At 39.1% G+C, this 17475-nt stretch overlaps 1 protein-coding gene across 4 annotated transcripts in view; it reads right to left on the bottom strand.

The window, feature by feature from the left end:
- The window catches only part of LOC135256669 (netrin-G1), a 95138-nt gene that overhangs the window by 26775 nt on the left and 50888 nt on the right, over positions 1-17475 (bottom strand). For all 4 annotated transcript variants that reach the window (XM_064338659.1, XM_064338662.1, XM_064338660.1 and 1 more), the window contains exon 4: positions 2942-3114. In XM_064338659.1, coding sequence (XP_064194729.1) covers positions 2942-3114 — 173 coding nt within the window. The remainder of the gene's footprint in view (positions 1-2941; positions 3115-17475) is intronic.

Here is a 17475-nt window from a genome sequence, read left to right on the forward strand (position 1 = left end):
TAACACTACCGAATCCTCTCCTCCTCCTCCTCCCCCTCTGGCCCTCGGAGAACATTCTCTGAGCACAGAGGGAATCTCGGCTCCGGTGGAGAGCAATTTCCAATTCCCTGCTTACATGTCCACTCCTCTCTCCGTCACTATGCCCCATCGGCGAGATAGAAATTACATTTCCTCCTGAATTATTAGATGAAGGGCTCTTTTTTTTGGGTAAGTGATGCAGTCTCTGTTCTGCTTCTGTGTTTTTTTCTATATGTTTGCCTGCCTTTGTCAGGGTGTTTACAGTATCATTCTTTCAATCCATACAACAAGGTCAGCATTAAAGCAGTGGGGGAGGGTGAGGTACACCCCCCCCCCCAAAAAAAAAAAAACAAAACAAATGAATAAAATAAAAATAATTGTTCAATAAAAAGAAAAATGAGGGATCTGGCACTTTGATGTGACTGTTTTTGGGTACTAGTTGCTAGTTTGTTTGTTTACCTTAACTGTATCTAAACTGCCATCCCATGTCATTTATTTAATAGCCACAGTTACCTATCTAGCAAGCTATCACTATTGTAAAATAATAATCATGTACTGAATAGATTAACGATAAGCAGACTAGCTGGTGAGATAATTTACCTAGCAAGTATGTGAATGGCATTAGAATTCAATGCCATGTGAATCAGCAGAATTTACAAATTATTATTACACATGGGAAGCTGTGGAATTTTAATGTTACAAGTTACCAATGTTAATTTTTATGATGCTATTGTGAATTGTTATATAGACAAACTAGCTAGCTAGCGTTCACATAGATTATTAATCTCTACCATTGGAACTGGACAGTTGGGTGGTGGATCGGACAGTACGATCACAGACCAGGGAAGATTCCATATGGCGTTTCAGCCAAGATAAATGGGTCAGCCAGGATACCAGTTCGCCACCCATGCCACACCAGTGTCTCAAAGGTTTGGAACAAAACACGTCCCTTATGAGTACAGAACACATTTTTCAATTTCCAACTATAGACGATTTCATATTTTACAGGAAGGCAGGCAACCCAACTTTCTTTCCAACCAGCCAATTTACTAAATAGCAATCCAAACTACTATTTACAACTTGACAACCGCTTAAAGCCAGTCTTTACCTCTTCTACTGGTGAGTTCAGTTTCATTTCATGTGCCAACCTTGGTGCAATTCCACAATTCACAATTCAGATGGTCTTTTTAAATTCTCTACTAGTAGAACTTTTTATGGTCCAGGCTAGTCTGATGTAAAAAATGGCCTGCTTGGGCTCCGATAATGGTAAAGTGCTTGGTTTTGTTTGGTTAAGGTGTACAATATGGAAATGAGGATGAAGTAGTAGCAAGATGAGTTGTGGTGGTTGTGCTCGTACAGCATCGGCGGCTTTGTGTTTTGTATTTTGAGGCAGTAAGAGTGGTTAGCACTATTGTTCTTATGTTGTTCTGTGAGTCTCTCTCACTCACACACACTCTCTCTCTCTCACTCTCTCTCACACACACCACACACACACACTTTATAAAAGTGGACTTGATGTTGAGTTGATAAATGACTCTAATAAGCGAAGTACTTTATTTGTGCTTTAAACTAATCTGTCTTTATTTGAAGCCATATGTCTCGTATGTCTCATATGTCTTCTTCTTGGGTAATGTATGTCACAAGAGGCAGTGATTTGTTTCAGAATGACAGATCCTGTCCAGAATATTTCCCAACAAAGGCTCACATTAGCTTTATTCCCCTGATGCCAGTCATGTCAATATCTTTTTTTTTTTTTTGCAATATTATTACATACTATGTCTCTTCAAAACAAGTCATAATATTGCACTTCATAAGGTTCCACTGAGCCCCATCCATTGAGCTCAGATGAGCCCTGTTGCCAGGTTTTTAATAACAGGCTGTCAATCAAAAGCATAACCTCTATTTGGGTGCCTTGCAGAGACATTCATAAATACCATTCTGCCGCTAGAAGGGAAATAAGTTATTTTCCGTCAAAACAAAGCTGAAGTGTGCAGGAAATGCATTTCCTTTGGAGAAGTGGATGTTGATCCAGCAATTTCAATCTGGTTTTGTGAGAAATGGTTTTTGGTGGTTGCATCCATCCATGACCAGGGCCTTGCTTCATGGTGACGGAATGACATTTTCTCAAGGTGTTAAAATGTATGCATTTTTCCCCTAGAGCAGAAATATACCCCTCTCCCCCCACACACACACGTAATATCTGGAACGCACATGACCAGCCTGTATTCAACTAGCAATGGTCTTACTTCTGATTAAACTTCCAAGCCAGCACAAAAAAACATTTGTTTAATTGTGGATACTCAGGGAATGGTTCTCAGGATTTGTTAAACTATATTATATTTCAGAAATGCCTATTTACAAAGCTGTAAGCTAGAACCTTTTCATTTGGAGTGCTAAAACACAAGCCTTTATTCATCACAACCTTACTTCATGCTCAGGAAACTTTGCTGAATGCTAGCTGGGCTATTAGGAGGTTAATGTGTCTCCCTCCTATCTTCTGAATAAACTTGAGTTTCATGCAAAGAGGCCCCCAAGCTAGAATTACAGGGGGGGTTGGAACTCTGATGTTAAATCTCAAGCTCCGTGCCTGAATCAGCGGGATTAGATAAAATATTGCCCCCACTCCTCCGCAGATTAGGGTAGGGATACATTCCGAAGCCTCCTGTCTTACAGAGGTTGTGTGAAACGGAGCAGGGAAATGGTATTATTCACAATCCCTTTTGCACACCAGGGAGCTCATCTCGTAAACCGTTTATTTTTGTATTTCTCCTCAAGAGACCAAAGCAGAAGGGAAGAAAAGGCAGAGGGAGCCTATTACCAAAATGTAAAAGCACGGTGGATTACAAGTGCCCTACCATTATTGGTGCTGTGCCCACATAGGATTTTGAGGCGGTAAAAGGTGACATGTGGTCGGGGTACTCACAGATATTGGCGGTTCCCTTGGGGATGGGCAGGTAAGAGCCCACGCTCCACGCTCGGCCCTGGTAGTTTTTCTTACATCTGCTGCAGTCGGGGCCCGTGGTATTGTGCTCACACTCACACGCCAGCTTTTCTTTGTCGAAGACGCAGCTGTTGGCGTGGAGGTTGCACTTGCACCTGTCAATCAAGGGACAATGAAAAAGCGAGAATGACTTCAGTCAGGTAGAGGCCGGGGACAAAAATGTGTTGGACATATATTTACAACAAAATTTTTGGTTGTCACTCCTTACTGGAGTGCTTAACTCTGTTACAATATGTTCATACACAGTTCTGTTCTGAAGAGGAACAACAACTGTATTTTACAACAAAACAAAAATTCTGGTATTGACAACCAAATTTGAGATGTGGTTAGTCTGTGCAGTGAATCCCAGAACTGCAATGGACAAATGGTTGTTAAGTGACGTAAGGTGTTATGCTACAAACAAACCTAGCAAGCAAATCAAAGGTCCACTAAGTAATCATGGGTGTTAATCAACAAATACACACTAAATACCATGTGGATCGTGGTACTTGTAGTTTTTAATGTCTTACATTGCTGTCTTGGTAAGCTGGGCAACAACTTTACTTAGTTTTCTAAGCCTTTGTTACTGTTGCAGTTTGCATGAGGCTACAGTGGCAAAGTGAAGTACATCTGATGGCCGTTGGCATGGTTTATTTGGCAAACCCTTAGCCAACTATTCCTTTTGATATCTTACCTGAGGAGTGAGTGATGAGTTTGTTTCCATGGAGATGAGCTGCACAAGGACTACTTAGATAGCAAAAACAAGGAGGAAGAAGAAGGAAATGCGGAAGATGGACAATGGAAAAAAAGAAGTAGTCTCATAGTAGGTATTTAAATTTAGTTTTTTAAGTGGTTTTTATGGGAATCTGAATCCTTATTTTTATTTGGTGAATATTTCTGTACCATAGCACTATACTATAGTACCACTATTAGCAACAGAAATTACTGAGTGGGCCTGTTCTGTTTTTGCAAACAACTATTTCATTGTGTATTCATATCATCAAGTATCATCATCTAATTGCTATTTGTATCTGCTTTTGTACCTGCCTGAAAATGCCTGCTTTTGCATTTTGTGTTCTCCAATGTGGCTAGCTATCTAGTAAGTTATCCATAGTGATGAACAAACATAACCCCCTCCTCCAGGTGTCTGATATACCAGTCAGGCTCTACTCCTTACACATTCTTCTTATAGAAGGAAAGCTCATATGTGGTTTTCCCAGTTAAGGTCACTTTTATGTCAAAAAAATATGAAAAGAACTAATTTGATTTACATTGTCAAGAAGAGTGCCAGTTTGGGAAATTGTTGGCACAGTGCTAAGCTTGTTGAGTAATTTACTATGATAAATAAAAACAGAATGAGGCTTGTGAAGAACAGCTTAGAGGCCTTTTGCTTGGTTGACGATTATAAAATCAATTTAAAAGTTTTTTTTTCTCTTCATTTTTTCAACTGCAAGTAAGCACGTAAAGCTTTCTTACCCTTATGCGCCTCAAGTGAATAATAAAGCGATGATATGTAGGCATTTTAATAACTTACATTTAGTAATGATCTGACTTGTTGAGCAGGCCCTTTAGTGATAAACAATTAAGACCTAGCCCCTGACACAGTATGTTGTTTCATGGATAAATAGCCTATGTGTGTTGTTGAAGTGTATTTTTATATTGTATTATTTTTTGTGCGTTCGTGATATCCTAACTTCCCCTTGGAGGCAACAGGTTGATAGTGCTGAATGTGAAACTTGTTATATGGAGGGTATGTAAATATTTCCTCAAGCACATCACTTAACACTGAAACACTGTGCATATATTTATGTTCTGGAGGCACTTCTGGATGTTCCCAAAGTCTTTCATTGGAATTCCTTTGCACTATAGAGTCACTGGTGAAATGTCATTGGAAATGGAAAGAGGAAAATGGCACCGTTAAAACTAAATAGACTTTGAAGGTTATGCTGGGATAAGAGTTCATAGGGAAGAACAATAATTACAAGTGTATGAATAGACAAAAATGTTTTCCTATGTAACTATCCAGATTTTAGGACTAAGCATTGTAGCTGAAAAATATAATAAATAAATAATACACTCCAAAAGAACAATTCTATTCCTGTGCGATACACTCAACCGCAACACACTGGTTTTGAGGTTAGCCTTGATTATGAACATAAGCAATAGCTTGATGTATTGCTATAGTCCGCTAAATTCATGCAGCATGAACGTGGGTCCATTATGAATCCAGCGTACCGCGTGTAAAGTACTGCCGAAAGGATTGATGTGCTTGAGGTTTTAAAAATTCTTCCTATGACAAATGACTCTGCAGTCTGCATGGCTTTATGTGAACAGCATTAATGAAAAGACTTCCTTCAGAAGGGGGCATTTGCACATAGATTGTAACTGCAATATGACTAAAATCCATAGATCTCTGATATTTCAGCACTTATTGCTCATTTCAGCGCATGGAAAAGGTATGCTCTAATGCACATTAACCTCAAGAAAGACTTCTTTTGATGGGGAAAGCAGTATACTGGTATATGGAAAAACACATATCTCTTCAATATTTCATAAATGTACCAGTTGTTTACAACATGTTACAGCCACTCACACAGATACACACAAATAAGCAGATATTATAATTTTATAATAAAAGGACTATTCAAGAAACAGGCAATGTATGGCATTATAAAGTAAATAGACTTATTCCTCTATGAATTCTGATTGGATAATGTTCCTTAGAACTAAGAATTCACAGCTTCAGCCAGCCATGCCAGCCCTCCTCCTCCTATTTAGAATTCTATGTTCCACTGTCAGCCGCAAACATCCTTTTAATTATACATGGAAAACTCATTTCAGTATTAGACAGAGGCATTAATAAGAAAATTCCATATTTAAAAATATGAACAATTACAAGGACTAGATTAACTAAGGAAATAGTTGCAGCAGGAAACCATTTGCTATATTGTTACGCTATTTTGTGATTGCTTATTGTGATTTACTTGGACTGGTTCTAAGTACATGTTCAAAGAAATTAAACACCCTCATTGACAATGTTGTGGCAGGAGACATGCATACAAAGTGTTCAAAACAATGTGGCATGCTCACACGTCTGGATAACAAGGTGCTAAAAAATGGATATTTTGTTCAAAACGATATGGTCGAATTCAGAACAGTATTTTTCCCTGCGATTATTGTTTTGCATCATTATTTGTTGTTAACTGAAAGGGGACGCATTCTTGGATGAAAGACTCTCTGTTTTGGCTTTGTCCTCTGTGTTTTCTCCTGGCTCCGATGACTGCTGCCATGTTTGGTAGAGAGAACGTCTTATTAACATACCTTTTATAGAACATGAACTAGGTTATATTGATGCTCAGAAAATTACTGCCTGCTTTCAGGAGTTCTTAAAATCCACACACAAAGTGTAGAACTGCAATTCAAGCATGGCTGAACAAATTGCACAGAATACTGAATTGGCCTAAATTACAAAATCTCCACATTGTTTTACCACGTTCACTCCAAGTATACATATTCATGAACAGATTTAACTATGCATGAAAAATAAAGTCACAGAGGGACATAATCACAGCAAATCGCATTCTAATAGTGATTTATACCCAATGCAACAATTTAGTAAATCGGACATAGATATTGCAGCCTTGTAGGGACAGCTTTTGCGTTCAAAAAGCAGTCACAATCATTTACCAAATCTGTCCCACAGTGTTTCATATAGAACAACTGTTGGCCCTCCCAAATGGCTCAGGCAGTTCAAGCAGTTGGCCAAGAGCAATTACTGACTACAATCTTTTGAAACATGCAATAAATGTTAATTTTCCAGAAAGTAAAAACCTCTCTGAAGCCCTGGACTTGTCTGCAAGTATTTGGTCTACTCCTACAACTGAGCACTGAGATTTTTATGCAACAATCTTCTGTCTCCCAAAATGCAATTTCTGAGCTGCTCAGTCATTTTGCTGAATGAATCCTCTCTCATGCTTAGCTGGCGCAGGCAGAATGCTAGTGCCTGATTGACCAGAGGAGACCACTGGTGCATGAGGACACTGAAGCCCTCTGGGTGTCTCTGTGTCCAATTATGTGCTGACCACAGTCGCCATTGACACAGTCACATTCAACCAGAGCTTCGGGCATGTCACTGTGCTGAAAATTAACCTTGTACCGGAATGAGTCTCTTTTGAATGCCCTCTCAGGTACAATTTCCAAAACATTTCCAGATAAAATTATTTGTAGAAACTACACAATAACAGGCAAACCAAGGCCGACACCTTAAGCCCTTATTTCAAGGTTATCAACTTCAACAGAAGAGTGGATTGACAAGTAAGTTAACATTTGCAAAACACTGGGCAGTCATTTATATTTCACTCGCTGCAGCAGAGAGGGCTGAACTTTCTGAAAGTAAAACTGTCTTTAGCCTTTTTAGTTACAGGTTTCCCAAAACTAGGAAAAAAACAGCCATTATTTGGCAGCTGGTCCATGGCAGAAGAGGGGGAAACCTTAGGGATGCTGGGTTTTTGCCGCTGGCGTTGTTAAATTGAAATAAGAAACCCATGGCTCTAATTCCACCCCTATTACCAGGGGAGACACTGCAGGGACAGAGCTTGAACTGGTAATGCAGTAAGTCTATTCAATAAAGCTTTAATGGCATCGTCCTCCGGGGTTCCCCTACAATGAACAGTTCTCCTTATCTACTGTGTCTATGTGTGAGCTGCATTCAAATTAACACTTCTCTGTTGGAAATTAATATTTATCACCCACCAAAACTCTTTGTTTTCTGTTTGATGCTTTCAAAAGATATTGCTCCAGGCCCTGAAGATGGTGTCAATAGAGGTCAGAGCACATGACAAATTGCCCATGTGGCGGCCCCTGTTCACATTCAAATGTTGATATAGAGGAGGTAGGGTACACGTCCCTATTAAGTCCACGTACCATATAAGCCCACTTGCAACTTCTGAGTCAAATCAAAAAAAACTACATCATCATTTTTTGCTGTGTGATGTTTTTTCAAATGAAGCTGCTTGTTACATAAATGACACTTTTTATTGTAAGTCAATCACATTTGTTGATTGAGTTATCGAAGCACATGTGTGGCATGTGCCTGCTGATCCCAGAAGAAGTTGCAAAAAAACTTAAAATAACATTTTTAGTATATTTCTACTCCTGTTTTCGGTAAGTACTCATTTGTTATCAAAATTTAAGTGATTAGTGTTTTGAATGAGACATATGTTAGAATATTACCTGAATTAGAAATATTGTTTCTTTTGAAATCAAAATATGAGTTTTAGCACGCTAGCAAACAGACCACATGCTGCATCAATACAGTAGCTACATAGTATGGTACATTGCAATGACAAAGCATGATAAGCATGTATAGTTTATATTTTTGTATGCAGTTTATATTATTATACTGTTAAATAGACAATAAATGTGTATGTTTATCTTTATTTATTTTTTAATTAACATTTTTACCTGGTGGGCTTAAAGGGGACTCTAGCAAAAAAATCACACTGTCTGGGGTGGATGTAAATGAGTATAGCTAATTACTTCTCTGCATGATCAATTTATACTTTTCATATTATGTTAGTGCACCATATGTAGATTTATTTCACATAGTTGTTTTTTTAATGTCATGTGAGTAGAATAAAATATTCTGTCTTTTAACCACAAATTCACCGATGTTCCCTTTAAGCCCACCTGTTCCCATTAAGCCCACTTTACTGTGTTTCAATGGGGATTTTCTCCCTTTTGACCTTTGAACCAACTTTGATCCCTAATTTTGATCTCACCTGATGAATCAGCTCCATAATTCAGATAATTACTACCCATATTTAAATATCAGTGATATTGCATAGGCCAATTCATTCTGGATAGGCCTGTGTTCTATCTTAACATTATCAATAATTTTTTAATCTTTACTTTTCAGATGAGTTTTAGTTTAAGATGAACTGTAATTCTTTTGTGTTTTAGTCATGTCCACGCATGATAGAAGCGCAAGTTCATCCTCTGCAAAGCAGGGCTGTAGGGACCTGGACCATTCTATTTGCGCAATCATGAGGTCATGAGGAAAATCTGTACAAAAACATTTGAAAATAAATTAAAGTTATTGTTTAATTGTAAATCCTGAAATTGACTCATTTACTATCCTTAGAACATTAGTATTGAACCTGAAATTGTTTTTTGTTCAGTCAGTCGGTCTTCAGAAATCTTCCTAAAAACACCTGCACTTTCAACCAGCTGGCTGGACCAGAAATTTTGGCCAATTTCAAATGCCAACAGCACACCATAGGATAGAGATACAGACAAAATGACAACACATATTGAAAGATGAAGTATTGAAGAGCAATTTCCACTATAGTTTTGATTTTGTTCGTAAATAGTTTTTTGGCTACATTCCAAAGAAGACATGTTGTAAGTTTAGCTTTTTCTGTGTTGACAACACAGCAAAAAGGCTGGTCATGCCTATTTCAAATGCCATTTACAGGCCATAGGAGTGGAGACAAAATGAAAATTTAGCTTAGCTATTGAGAGCTAAGAGATTACAGAATAGAACAAGTTTGCATTGTTAAGATTTTTTAAATATATATTTATTTATCAACAAATAATGAAGTGGGCTTATTTGGAACACCCATGGTCTTAAAGGGTACGTTAGGTACCCATTAAGCCCATGCCAGACTTCTGACATATTTTGACAAATTAAACAATAAAAACATTAGAAATTGGTATAAATTAATTATTGACACTTCAAATGAGAGATTAGACTTTCATTTTAACTAAAATGTTCTCACTTAAATTGAGGTAGTATACATTAAAAATGTCTGAAAAGCGGATTTGGTGGGCTTAATAGGGACGTTTACCTATTCGACAGTTCTGTACAAAAATATATGACCCTGTAGACCCTTTCTGGCACAACTGCCAAAAGTTCAAACCCATTTAGTTAAGTGTGTGTGTGTGTATGTGTGTGTGTGTAGGGGGAATTTTATTTATTTTTTAATAGACAATTTATTTTCATTTGAAAGAAATATTTAGTCACAACACCACGCTAGCCTGTGGAATGGGGTCGTGACCTTCACAGTAATGGGATTCTGATTGGCTGAGTGTGCGAATGTGAAAACATTTAGGCTACACAGGTTTCTTTTTTGAGTTTGTGGAAAATGAAATCCGTGACACAAAATGGAACAAAAAGGCACAAAAAAATGTTTGCCTTGCTATTAGAATACATTTTCCTGGAAGGTGAAGGACGGCAAGTCTACACTTAAGTCTTATGTTTGTTTTTTCCCTTTTCTTTTCCTGACAGCATTAGCACGACAGCACTGCCCATCTGTGGGAAGTTTTTTCCTCTTACTTGGCACGCCAGGCATGTCCAACGTCCCTTACAGCCTGTAACACTCAGTTTCGAATAGGGAATTACAATCCAGGTCCTGTTTAGTGCTTCAGCAGAACCCTCACTCAACCCACCAAAGTCTTCTCTATGGGAGAAAGACTTGTACAGCGCGTGTGCTCTTTTCCATTCTCACATGCAGATATCTGCTCAGCGAGATGTCTGAAATTATTTCACGTAGGTCGCGCACTGCCCACGTAGGGTCCGTTCTGAAAAGGAAAATTAATTTCCCTCTAAAGCCAGATGCTATTTTTTTTTAATGCACCCAGACACACAAGAGAACGCAGATAAATCTATTTTGGGTGGCATTTTAATGAGATTGCTGCTTCTCCAAATCCGTGCTGGTGTTTGGTTTATTTTAAGAGTTGAGGGTGTTAAGCATCCCTCTCGAGTTGCTCTCCCTCTGAGGAGCTGAAAATGTGCACCTGTCTGTTCTTCTTCAGTAGGTTTTTCTTGAAGATTTTGTGCACTAAAGTAATATGACAGTACAGCATAATATAACACTTACTTGCTTTTCTCAGCTTACCAGTAATTCTTAAACCTTTTAACACGGGACATTTCTGTTTATATAAATATGACTACTTACATCAACACAGTTGTTTGCTCATGAGTGTAACTGGGGGATTGTTAATCTAAAATTTGAACCCACAACCTCCAGGTTATATTTGCTTCAAAATCTTAAAAAAAAACTGGCTGAGGAACTAGTCACAATTATCATCAAAATTAATTACTTTATTAATCTTTTTGTTTGACCATCAAATATTATGATGAATAAAGATGAAATTGATGAAAGTGAAAATGAAACAACCTATAACTCAGCCGTAGACAGGTTTCTCACAAATAACTTTCTTCCATGGCAAAGTTGCAATGTTACTGTAATGTTACACCAACGTAGAGAATGCTTTGGTAAAGCAACCAAGTAAACTGAAGGTTGAACTGAACCAATGAATTATGGGCCTTAATTGAGAAAAGACAGTGGCAATGAATTCTAATCATGTATGAATTTTAATTACTTAAGCAGGTGTTACTGCAATCAAATCTGCTACGATGAATTACTGTTTGTCATCCAAATGGAAGGTGTCAGCACCAAACTCATAGCTAATAAAGAAGACTAGTGTTATCCGAGACAACATTTTAATGCAATTATAAATCCAAATGTTAATTAGTCTTAGGCAGAAGCTCACAGATGATTGGTTGCATGGCTATTAGGGTGGGCACAGGGCAGTGCCGAAAAGCAGTGATCTTGTATTTGTCGTTTCTTCACAGGCAAACAATATTTTCCTCAGTGGGCTAGCTTGTTGACACCTTGTTGCATAGGGGAGTTTACACAGTGAGACTCATATTGCATTTATCTCCCCATCAATAGCGACTCTTAATCACTGCCTGAAAAGCCCTTCTGTGGACACTGCAGTCTAGGACCAGAGAATGCACTATGCACTGGTTTTAATATAACACCATAACAATGGCTCTAAGTGCTACTTAAGCATCGCACAGTATATTGGGTAAATTATCTGGATTGTTTACACGTATGTATTTAATTTACTCCTGTTTGTGTGCCAATTTGATATTGATAGAAAAATTAAGAAGCCATCTAATGTTAAAATGTATTGGAACCAATGAAATACTCTCAAAAAGTGCAAACCCCGCCTTCTGGTCATATTAGCAGGCTCTATTACACCAGGCAAGATCAGTAAAGCACAGACAAGTATTTGAATCCAAAACAAATACGTATTTGACCCAGGTCTGGTAGTTAGCGAGCTAGTTAGCTGGCCACTTAAGAGGCTAGTCTAACTTCAAAAGCAGGTCCAGTGTGTTATTTTATTCTATAATTCTGTTATTTTCTTTTTGCTATTAAAATTCTGTTGAGAATTTTATGTGTTGGTATTGTGTTTAACAGAATGTAATGTGTGTGCGACTTGAATCATTGATAACCATAGCCTTCCCAAAACCCTAGTAACAAAAACTACAGTATTCTATCTAAGATTATCTAGTCCTAGAATGGTTATGGGAACTAGGTCCTGGTCAATTTTATTTCTCTTCCAATACATAGTGTTGTTTCATAACAGTTGGGAAATTTGTACTTTTAGCCCATTCCATGTACAAGTTTTACAAAACTTGGAATGGCATACGGTGGGTTAGTGATGTGCTGTTCAGAGCCAATCTAGCTAATCAAGTAGCTTCTATTTCCAGCATCAGATAATCTCTGTTTAATCTACTCATCTGCAGGCACACGATGCAATCCGCAGTGCAACTTTTCAACATTAAAACTTGCAAATCAAACCCATTTCTTTACATCATGCTAATAAGTGCCATCATGAGTAGACTTTTTCATTAGTTAATGATTTTGTTCGCCTCATATTCTAGTTTGGAGCAAGGTTAAAAAGATCCAGTCCAGTCCAGTCATGCCTTCTTTCTCCTATGAAAAAATCGATTAACATTTTTTGGTTGTGCAAAAAGGTCTTTTGCGTCCTCAAATGGAGCTTGGCTGGCATTACTGACTGAAGTTAAGGCCAGACTAATGAGGGCCATCCATCCATTCTGCTAAAACAGATTCCCTGGTTTTTGAATATGGATAGGTCCCTCCCTTCAGCTGAGCAGAGCACAGTGGTTGCCCCAGGTAAAAGGATGTGATATAACCATAAATCCCAGCACAATTCTTGCAGTGTCATGCATTAATGATTCAGGTGGCTCATCAGCAATCTCATGCACAAAGCAAAAGTGCACTGAGGCAGTCTCATTTGAACAGTTAGGAATTTTCCTGCAAGTGCAGATTCGGTTTCGCTGCAGAGTTTAAATCTACTGTCTCAAGGCACAGCACGGTTTCTAATTCCAAGTTAAAGGGAGCACAGGGGTGACTTGTCATTCACGTCACACCGACCCTCCAGCCCTGACCCAAGACGAGACATAAAAATTCAATTATCTTGGCTCGACCGTATGCGCTACTTATATCAAGGAGTGGCGGAATAAAAATCAATGTCGAAAATCACAGCCACCCGCCTGCTTTCGTCTCCACAAATGAGATCATTAGTGATGTTTTTTGTGGAGGGTTATGCTCTGACCACATTTGGACACGGGGGAAAGCTGAGCTTGGCGGAGACGCCACGCACAAGATTGAACAGGGGAGTGCGAGAATTGGAGAGGTGAATGTAGACAGTGTTGTGGCTTTGCCTAGCCCACCCATTGTGAATGCGGGGTGCTGCTCCGTTGTGAGGGATATACCCCAGAGACATTGCACTTCTGTGACTTCTTCTTCTATCAGTATGTCAAGTGGAGCCTCATAAACCTCAGAATGGGTGGTGCTATAACATATCATTAGTGACTCCAGTTAAGTCTATTTCATACAAATTGATGATTGACAGGATGCTGAAGCCACCCATTATGGGATTCATGAAGCCTCACATTCCACACAGTGAGGTAACAGTAACATCATTTAAAAATAAACAAATTTTCAGTAGGCCTATATGAATGTAAAATCCAAGATACATGAGCCCTCAGTTAATACACTGCATATAAAACAAAGCATTTCCCCTCCCTTATATGCAACTTTATGTGTACATTTTTGAAAAACTGCATTATATTTTGTTCAACATGATGCAGGGATGCTACAAGGCAGATCTACAGAGGACATGGCAGTTTTTTTACAGGCATCTGCTTGTTCTCATAGCGAACTGAAAATCTTCAAAGCTGTACAGACCCTGATTAAAAAAACTTGCCATGAGCATGACGCATAATGTTCAGAAGGCAAACTGCGGGCAGGTACTAGCAAACCTAAAGCAAATGGGAAATCTCAGCAATTTATCTAATTTTGTTCCTGGAGCAAATGGTTGGACATATCTCTTAAAAAACGATTTCGAGATGTATGCATTTAAAAATCTGTATAGCTGTGCAGAGGCAACCGACAGTTTTGAATTTTTCGATTTCTTTACTAGCCATTGCAGGCCAAGTGCGGATCCATTCTAATGAAACCCGATATGTCTTTGCATAAATATTTGTATCTCACTTAAAAGTCGACCCTGTAGGGCTTCCTGAATTACCCAGCAAAATATTGGGAAGACATCATAACTCAATTCCCCTGCTCTGGTTTCCCATGGAGAGGAAATTAAATTAGAATTTTGTCTGGCATGGTTGGGGATCACCAGGATCTGGGCCCGTGACAAGAAATTGATGTGGCTTATTACTGGAGGACTGGCATTGATCTTGGCACATGATATGGTAATGAACCCCCCCACCCCCACCCCCAGCCCCATTTAAACAGGAGCAGGTCTAAAAAGGCTTCGGAATGGCAGGCAAGGAAGAAAAAGCTTCCACAGAAGGACTGTTAGAATGATGAATATGCTAACGCTGGGATGGGGTAGGAGTTGGTTTTTAGCGTCTGGTTCAGAGAGGATAATTGAAACATTTAAGTCAACTGTAAAGCACATTTCATTTCTCAGGGACCTATTTTCATTTGGCAAACATCAGGGTACATTTATGTTGAAACCTGCTGAGGCATTTTGTGTGCTGAAATAATTAATCATAATTTTAAGAAATACATAATTTTCTCATTGTAATGACTCCGAGGATTTCAATTTTAAGGGGTAATGGTGCAACTGAAATTTGTAGCACTGGCACCTCACATTTATAAGGGGAGTTTGGGTGTATTGTAAAAACAAACAAATTCACAATTTCTATATAAAATACACGTTTTGAAAAAAAAAAAAAAAACCCCAATATAAACATTACATTTATTTCTGCCGCAGTGGGTCACATTGACATTCACATTGGCTGACTCACCTGCGGGAGAGTTTATGTTTATGTATCTCCAGTCAGCCATTAATTATTTACTGAAAGCAAAGCCTCGAATGTGAGCTAATTAAACATCTGAGATGAGAGATGATTGGCACAGAACATGTCGGCATATGACACGCATCTGGTCAAACAAGCCGAAATAGACCTGCCCCCCTCTGTTGCTGGATATGAAAGAATAATGATGGGACCGGGCTGCCAGAAGACCTTTGCACACCAGCTGGAAGCTTACATGCTCCGGAGGTGTCAATCAAATGGGCTGGGATTTTGCCGGGTTTGTTTTCCCACCCTCGCAGTTCACAGGTGTAGCGCCTGAGGTTGATTTTTGGTGAAGTGAATATCCAATTAGAGGACTGCAAAACAGAGGCCCGCTTTACCATCGGACATACAATCTAACTATTTGCCTATATGCAATGAACTGTGTCTGCATATTATGGCTTGCCGCAAATGCTGTACTAATTTAATATTGGGGGGAACAAACAAAAGTAACGTTTAATTAACATAATCTATCAATTCCCTTTAAAGTGACAACATTTCCCATGCTGGTTGAGTCTTCATAATTATGTTGTAAGGTACTCCTTGTCCGGCTAGAGCAAAACTCAAAGGGAACTTTGATTTCTGCAAGCAAGGCTCCCCATACATTTGCTCTATCAGAATTGATTGGGCCTATCTTCTCCAGCTTGTTGGAGAGCTGTGATAAACACTGGCAGATTTTGTTTGTGTGTCGGAAAACTTGAAGAATAACTCTTTCCCGGTGTGAAAACCTTATCAATCAAGCCAGGCAAACCTGCGATTTTTCTTCCCCATCTCCTTCAGTCAGCATTACGGAGGAGTCTGTGCGTTGTTTACCTCTCGCACTGTACGTGCCACAATTGCACTGCTTTAATCTGAGGGATGCTATAAAGCTTTGATTGGTCTTTGGCTGAGACAAGCACTGAGGGTTCGTGCAGGGAGATCAAAGGGAGTTCAGCCCGAAGGGATGCGACTGCAATGGCCGCATAAAATGGGGTTGAGGCCTGCACTGCAAATCCAAGGGCAGACGGTAGGGAAGTAAAGTCTCACTGAGATTTGTGGCATCCCAGCTGGAGCAGATTGACCGGTTCAAGCCGTCAATCACAGAGGAAGAATATAGCTATAAATCCAGAAGTTGGGTCTCCCAGGGACTTATAGGTAAAGCCCCATCAGTGAGGCTCTGTTAACCATTAATATCTGTTAATGCGCCTTTTGAAGGCTGAAATGGACTGTTTTCAATGGGATAGAAATTAGGCTGGATTTTTTTTGGGCTCCGAGGGATTGGCTTTCATTGGACAAGTGAATGTTTTTACATATTTTAGTGGTTCTCGAAACCGACGAAAGGAAAATAATGCTTGGGTATGATAGGATGACAGGTTGATAAATTGGATGTCGGAATCAATTGTGTATGTAATTACCGGTACATATAATCTTGGCTACATTGGAATTGTAAGGTCCCATTTCCCAGAAACCACGTGGTAACCCGAGTCTCGGCTGAGGACGTGATGAACAGTAACCTTTAATTAGGCTACATTTACTGGAGGTCATTCCAGACATGATGAAAACACAACCGTGAGCCGCAAGTCCCCGGTGTCTTATTCGTGAGGCCTACTTTTCGCATTAAATGCTAGCCTCCCGCACAAACATAACAACGGAAAGCAATTTGTGAGAGGCGTATTAACAGGCTCGCCAGTTGTACCATTTTAATGAATATTACATTACAATAACAAATGGCACAAACACCATTAGACTCCTGCTACAAAATGTATTTGTTGATATTAAACTAGAGGGGAAATGCGCAAACAACAGTGCAAGAGTTTTTACAGTAAAATACCAGGGTGGAGGTGAAAAAGCTTGTAAAAACATTTAGAAAGAACTCTAATGGATTATCTGTCATATATTTCTAGGCTTCATTGCAACCCCAGCAAATAAAGCCATTTGAATGTGCAGCCAGGATGGGGGAACAGTAATTGAACAATTAATCATTCTATCGCCAATCAATAGGCAAAACAGACATCTTTAAAGCAAAATGTCGAGCGTGCGGAAATTTCCACCGTTACGCTGGGAAGCGACTGACATGTGTATCGCTGGATCTGAGGACTGTTGCACTTGAGAAGAAATAGGCTAGATGCTGATATATGTCAGCAACAAAAATAAATCCTTAATTTTTCTCCCATTCTGAACCTGGAAAGCATTCATCACTGGCTCCCTGCTACTATGCGTCAGCATACTCTGCACAGGAAACAAGCGGTTTTACAGACTGCAACCAACAGCTGTATTGGCTCCATGACGAACAATCGATATCATC

Source organism: Anguilla rostrata, chromosome 6 (assembly GCF_018555375.3).
Source record: "Anguilla rostrata isolate EN2019 chromosome 6, ASM1855537v3, whole genome shotgun sequence".
NCBI lineage: Eukaryota > Metazoa > Chordata > Actinopteri > Anguilliformes > Anguillidae > Anguilla > Anguilla rostrata.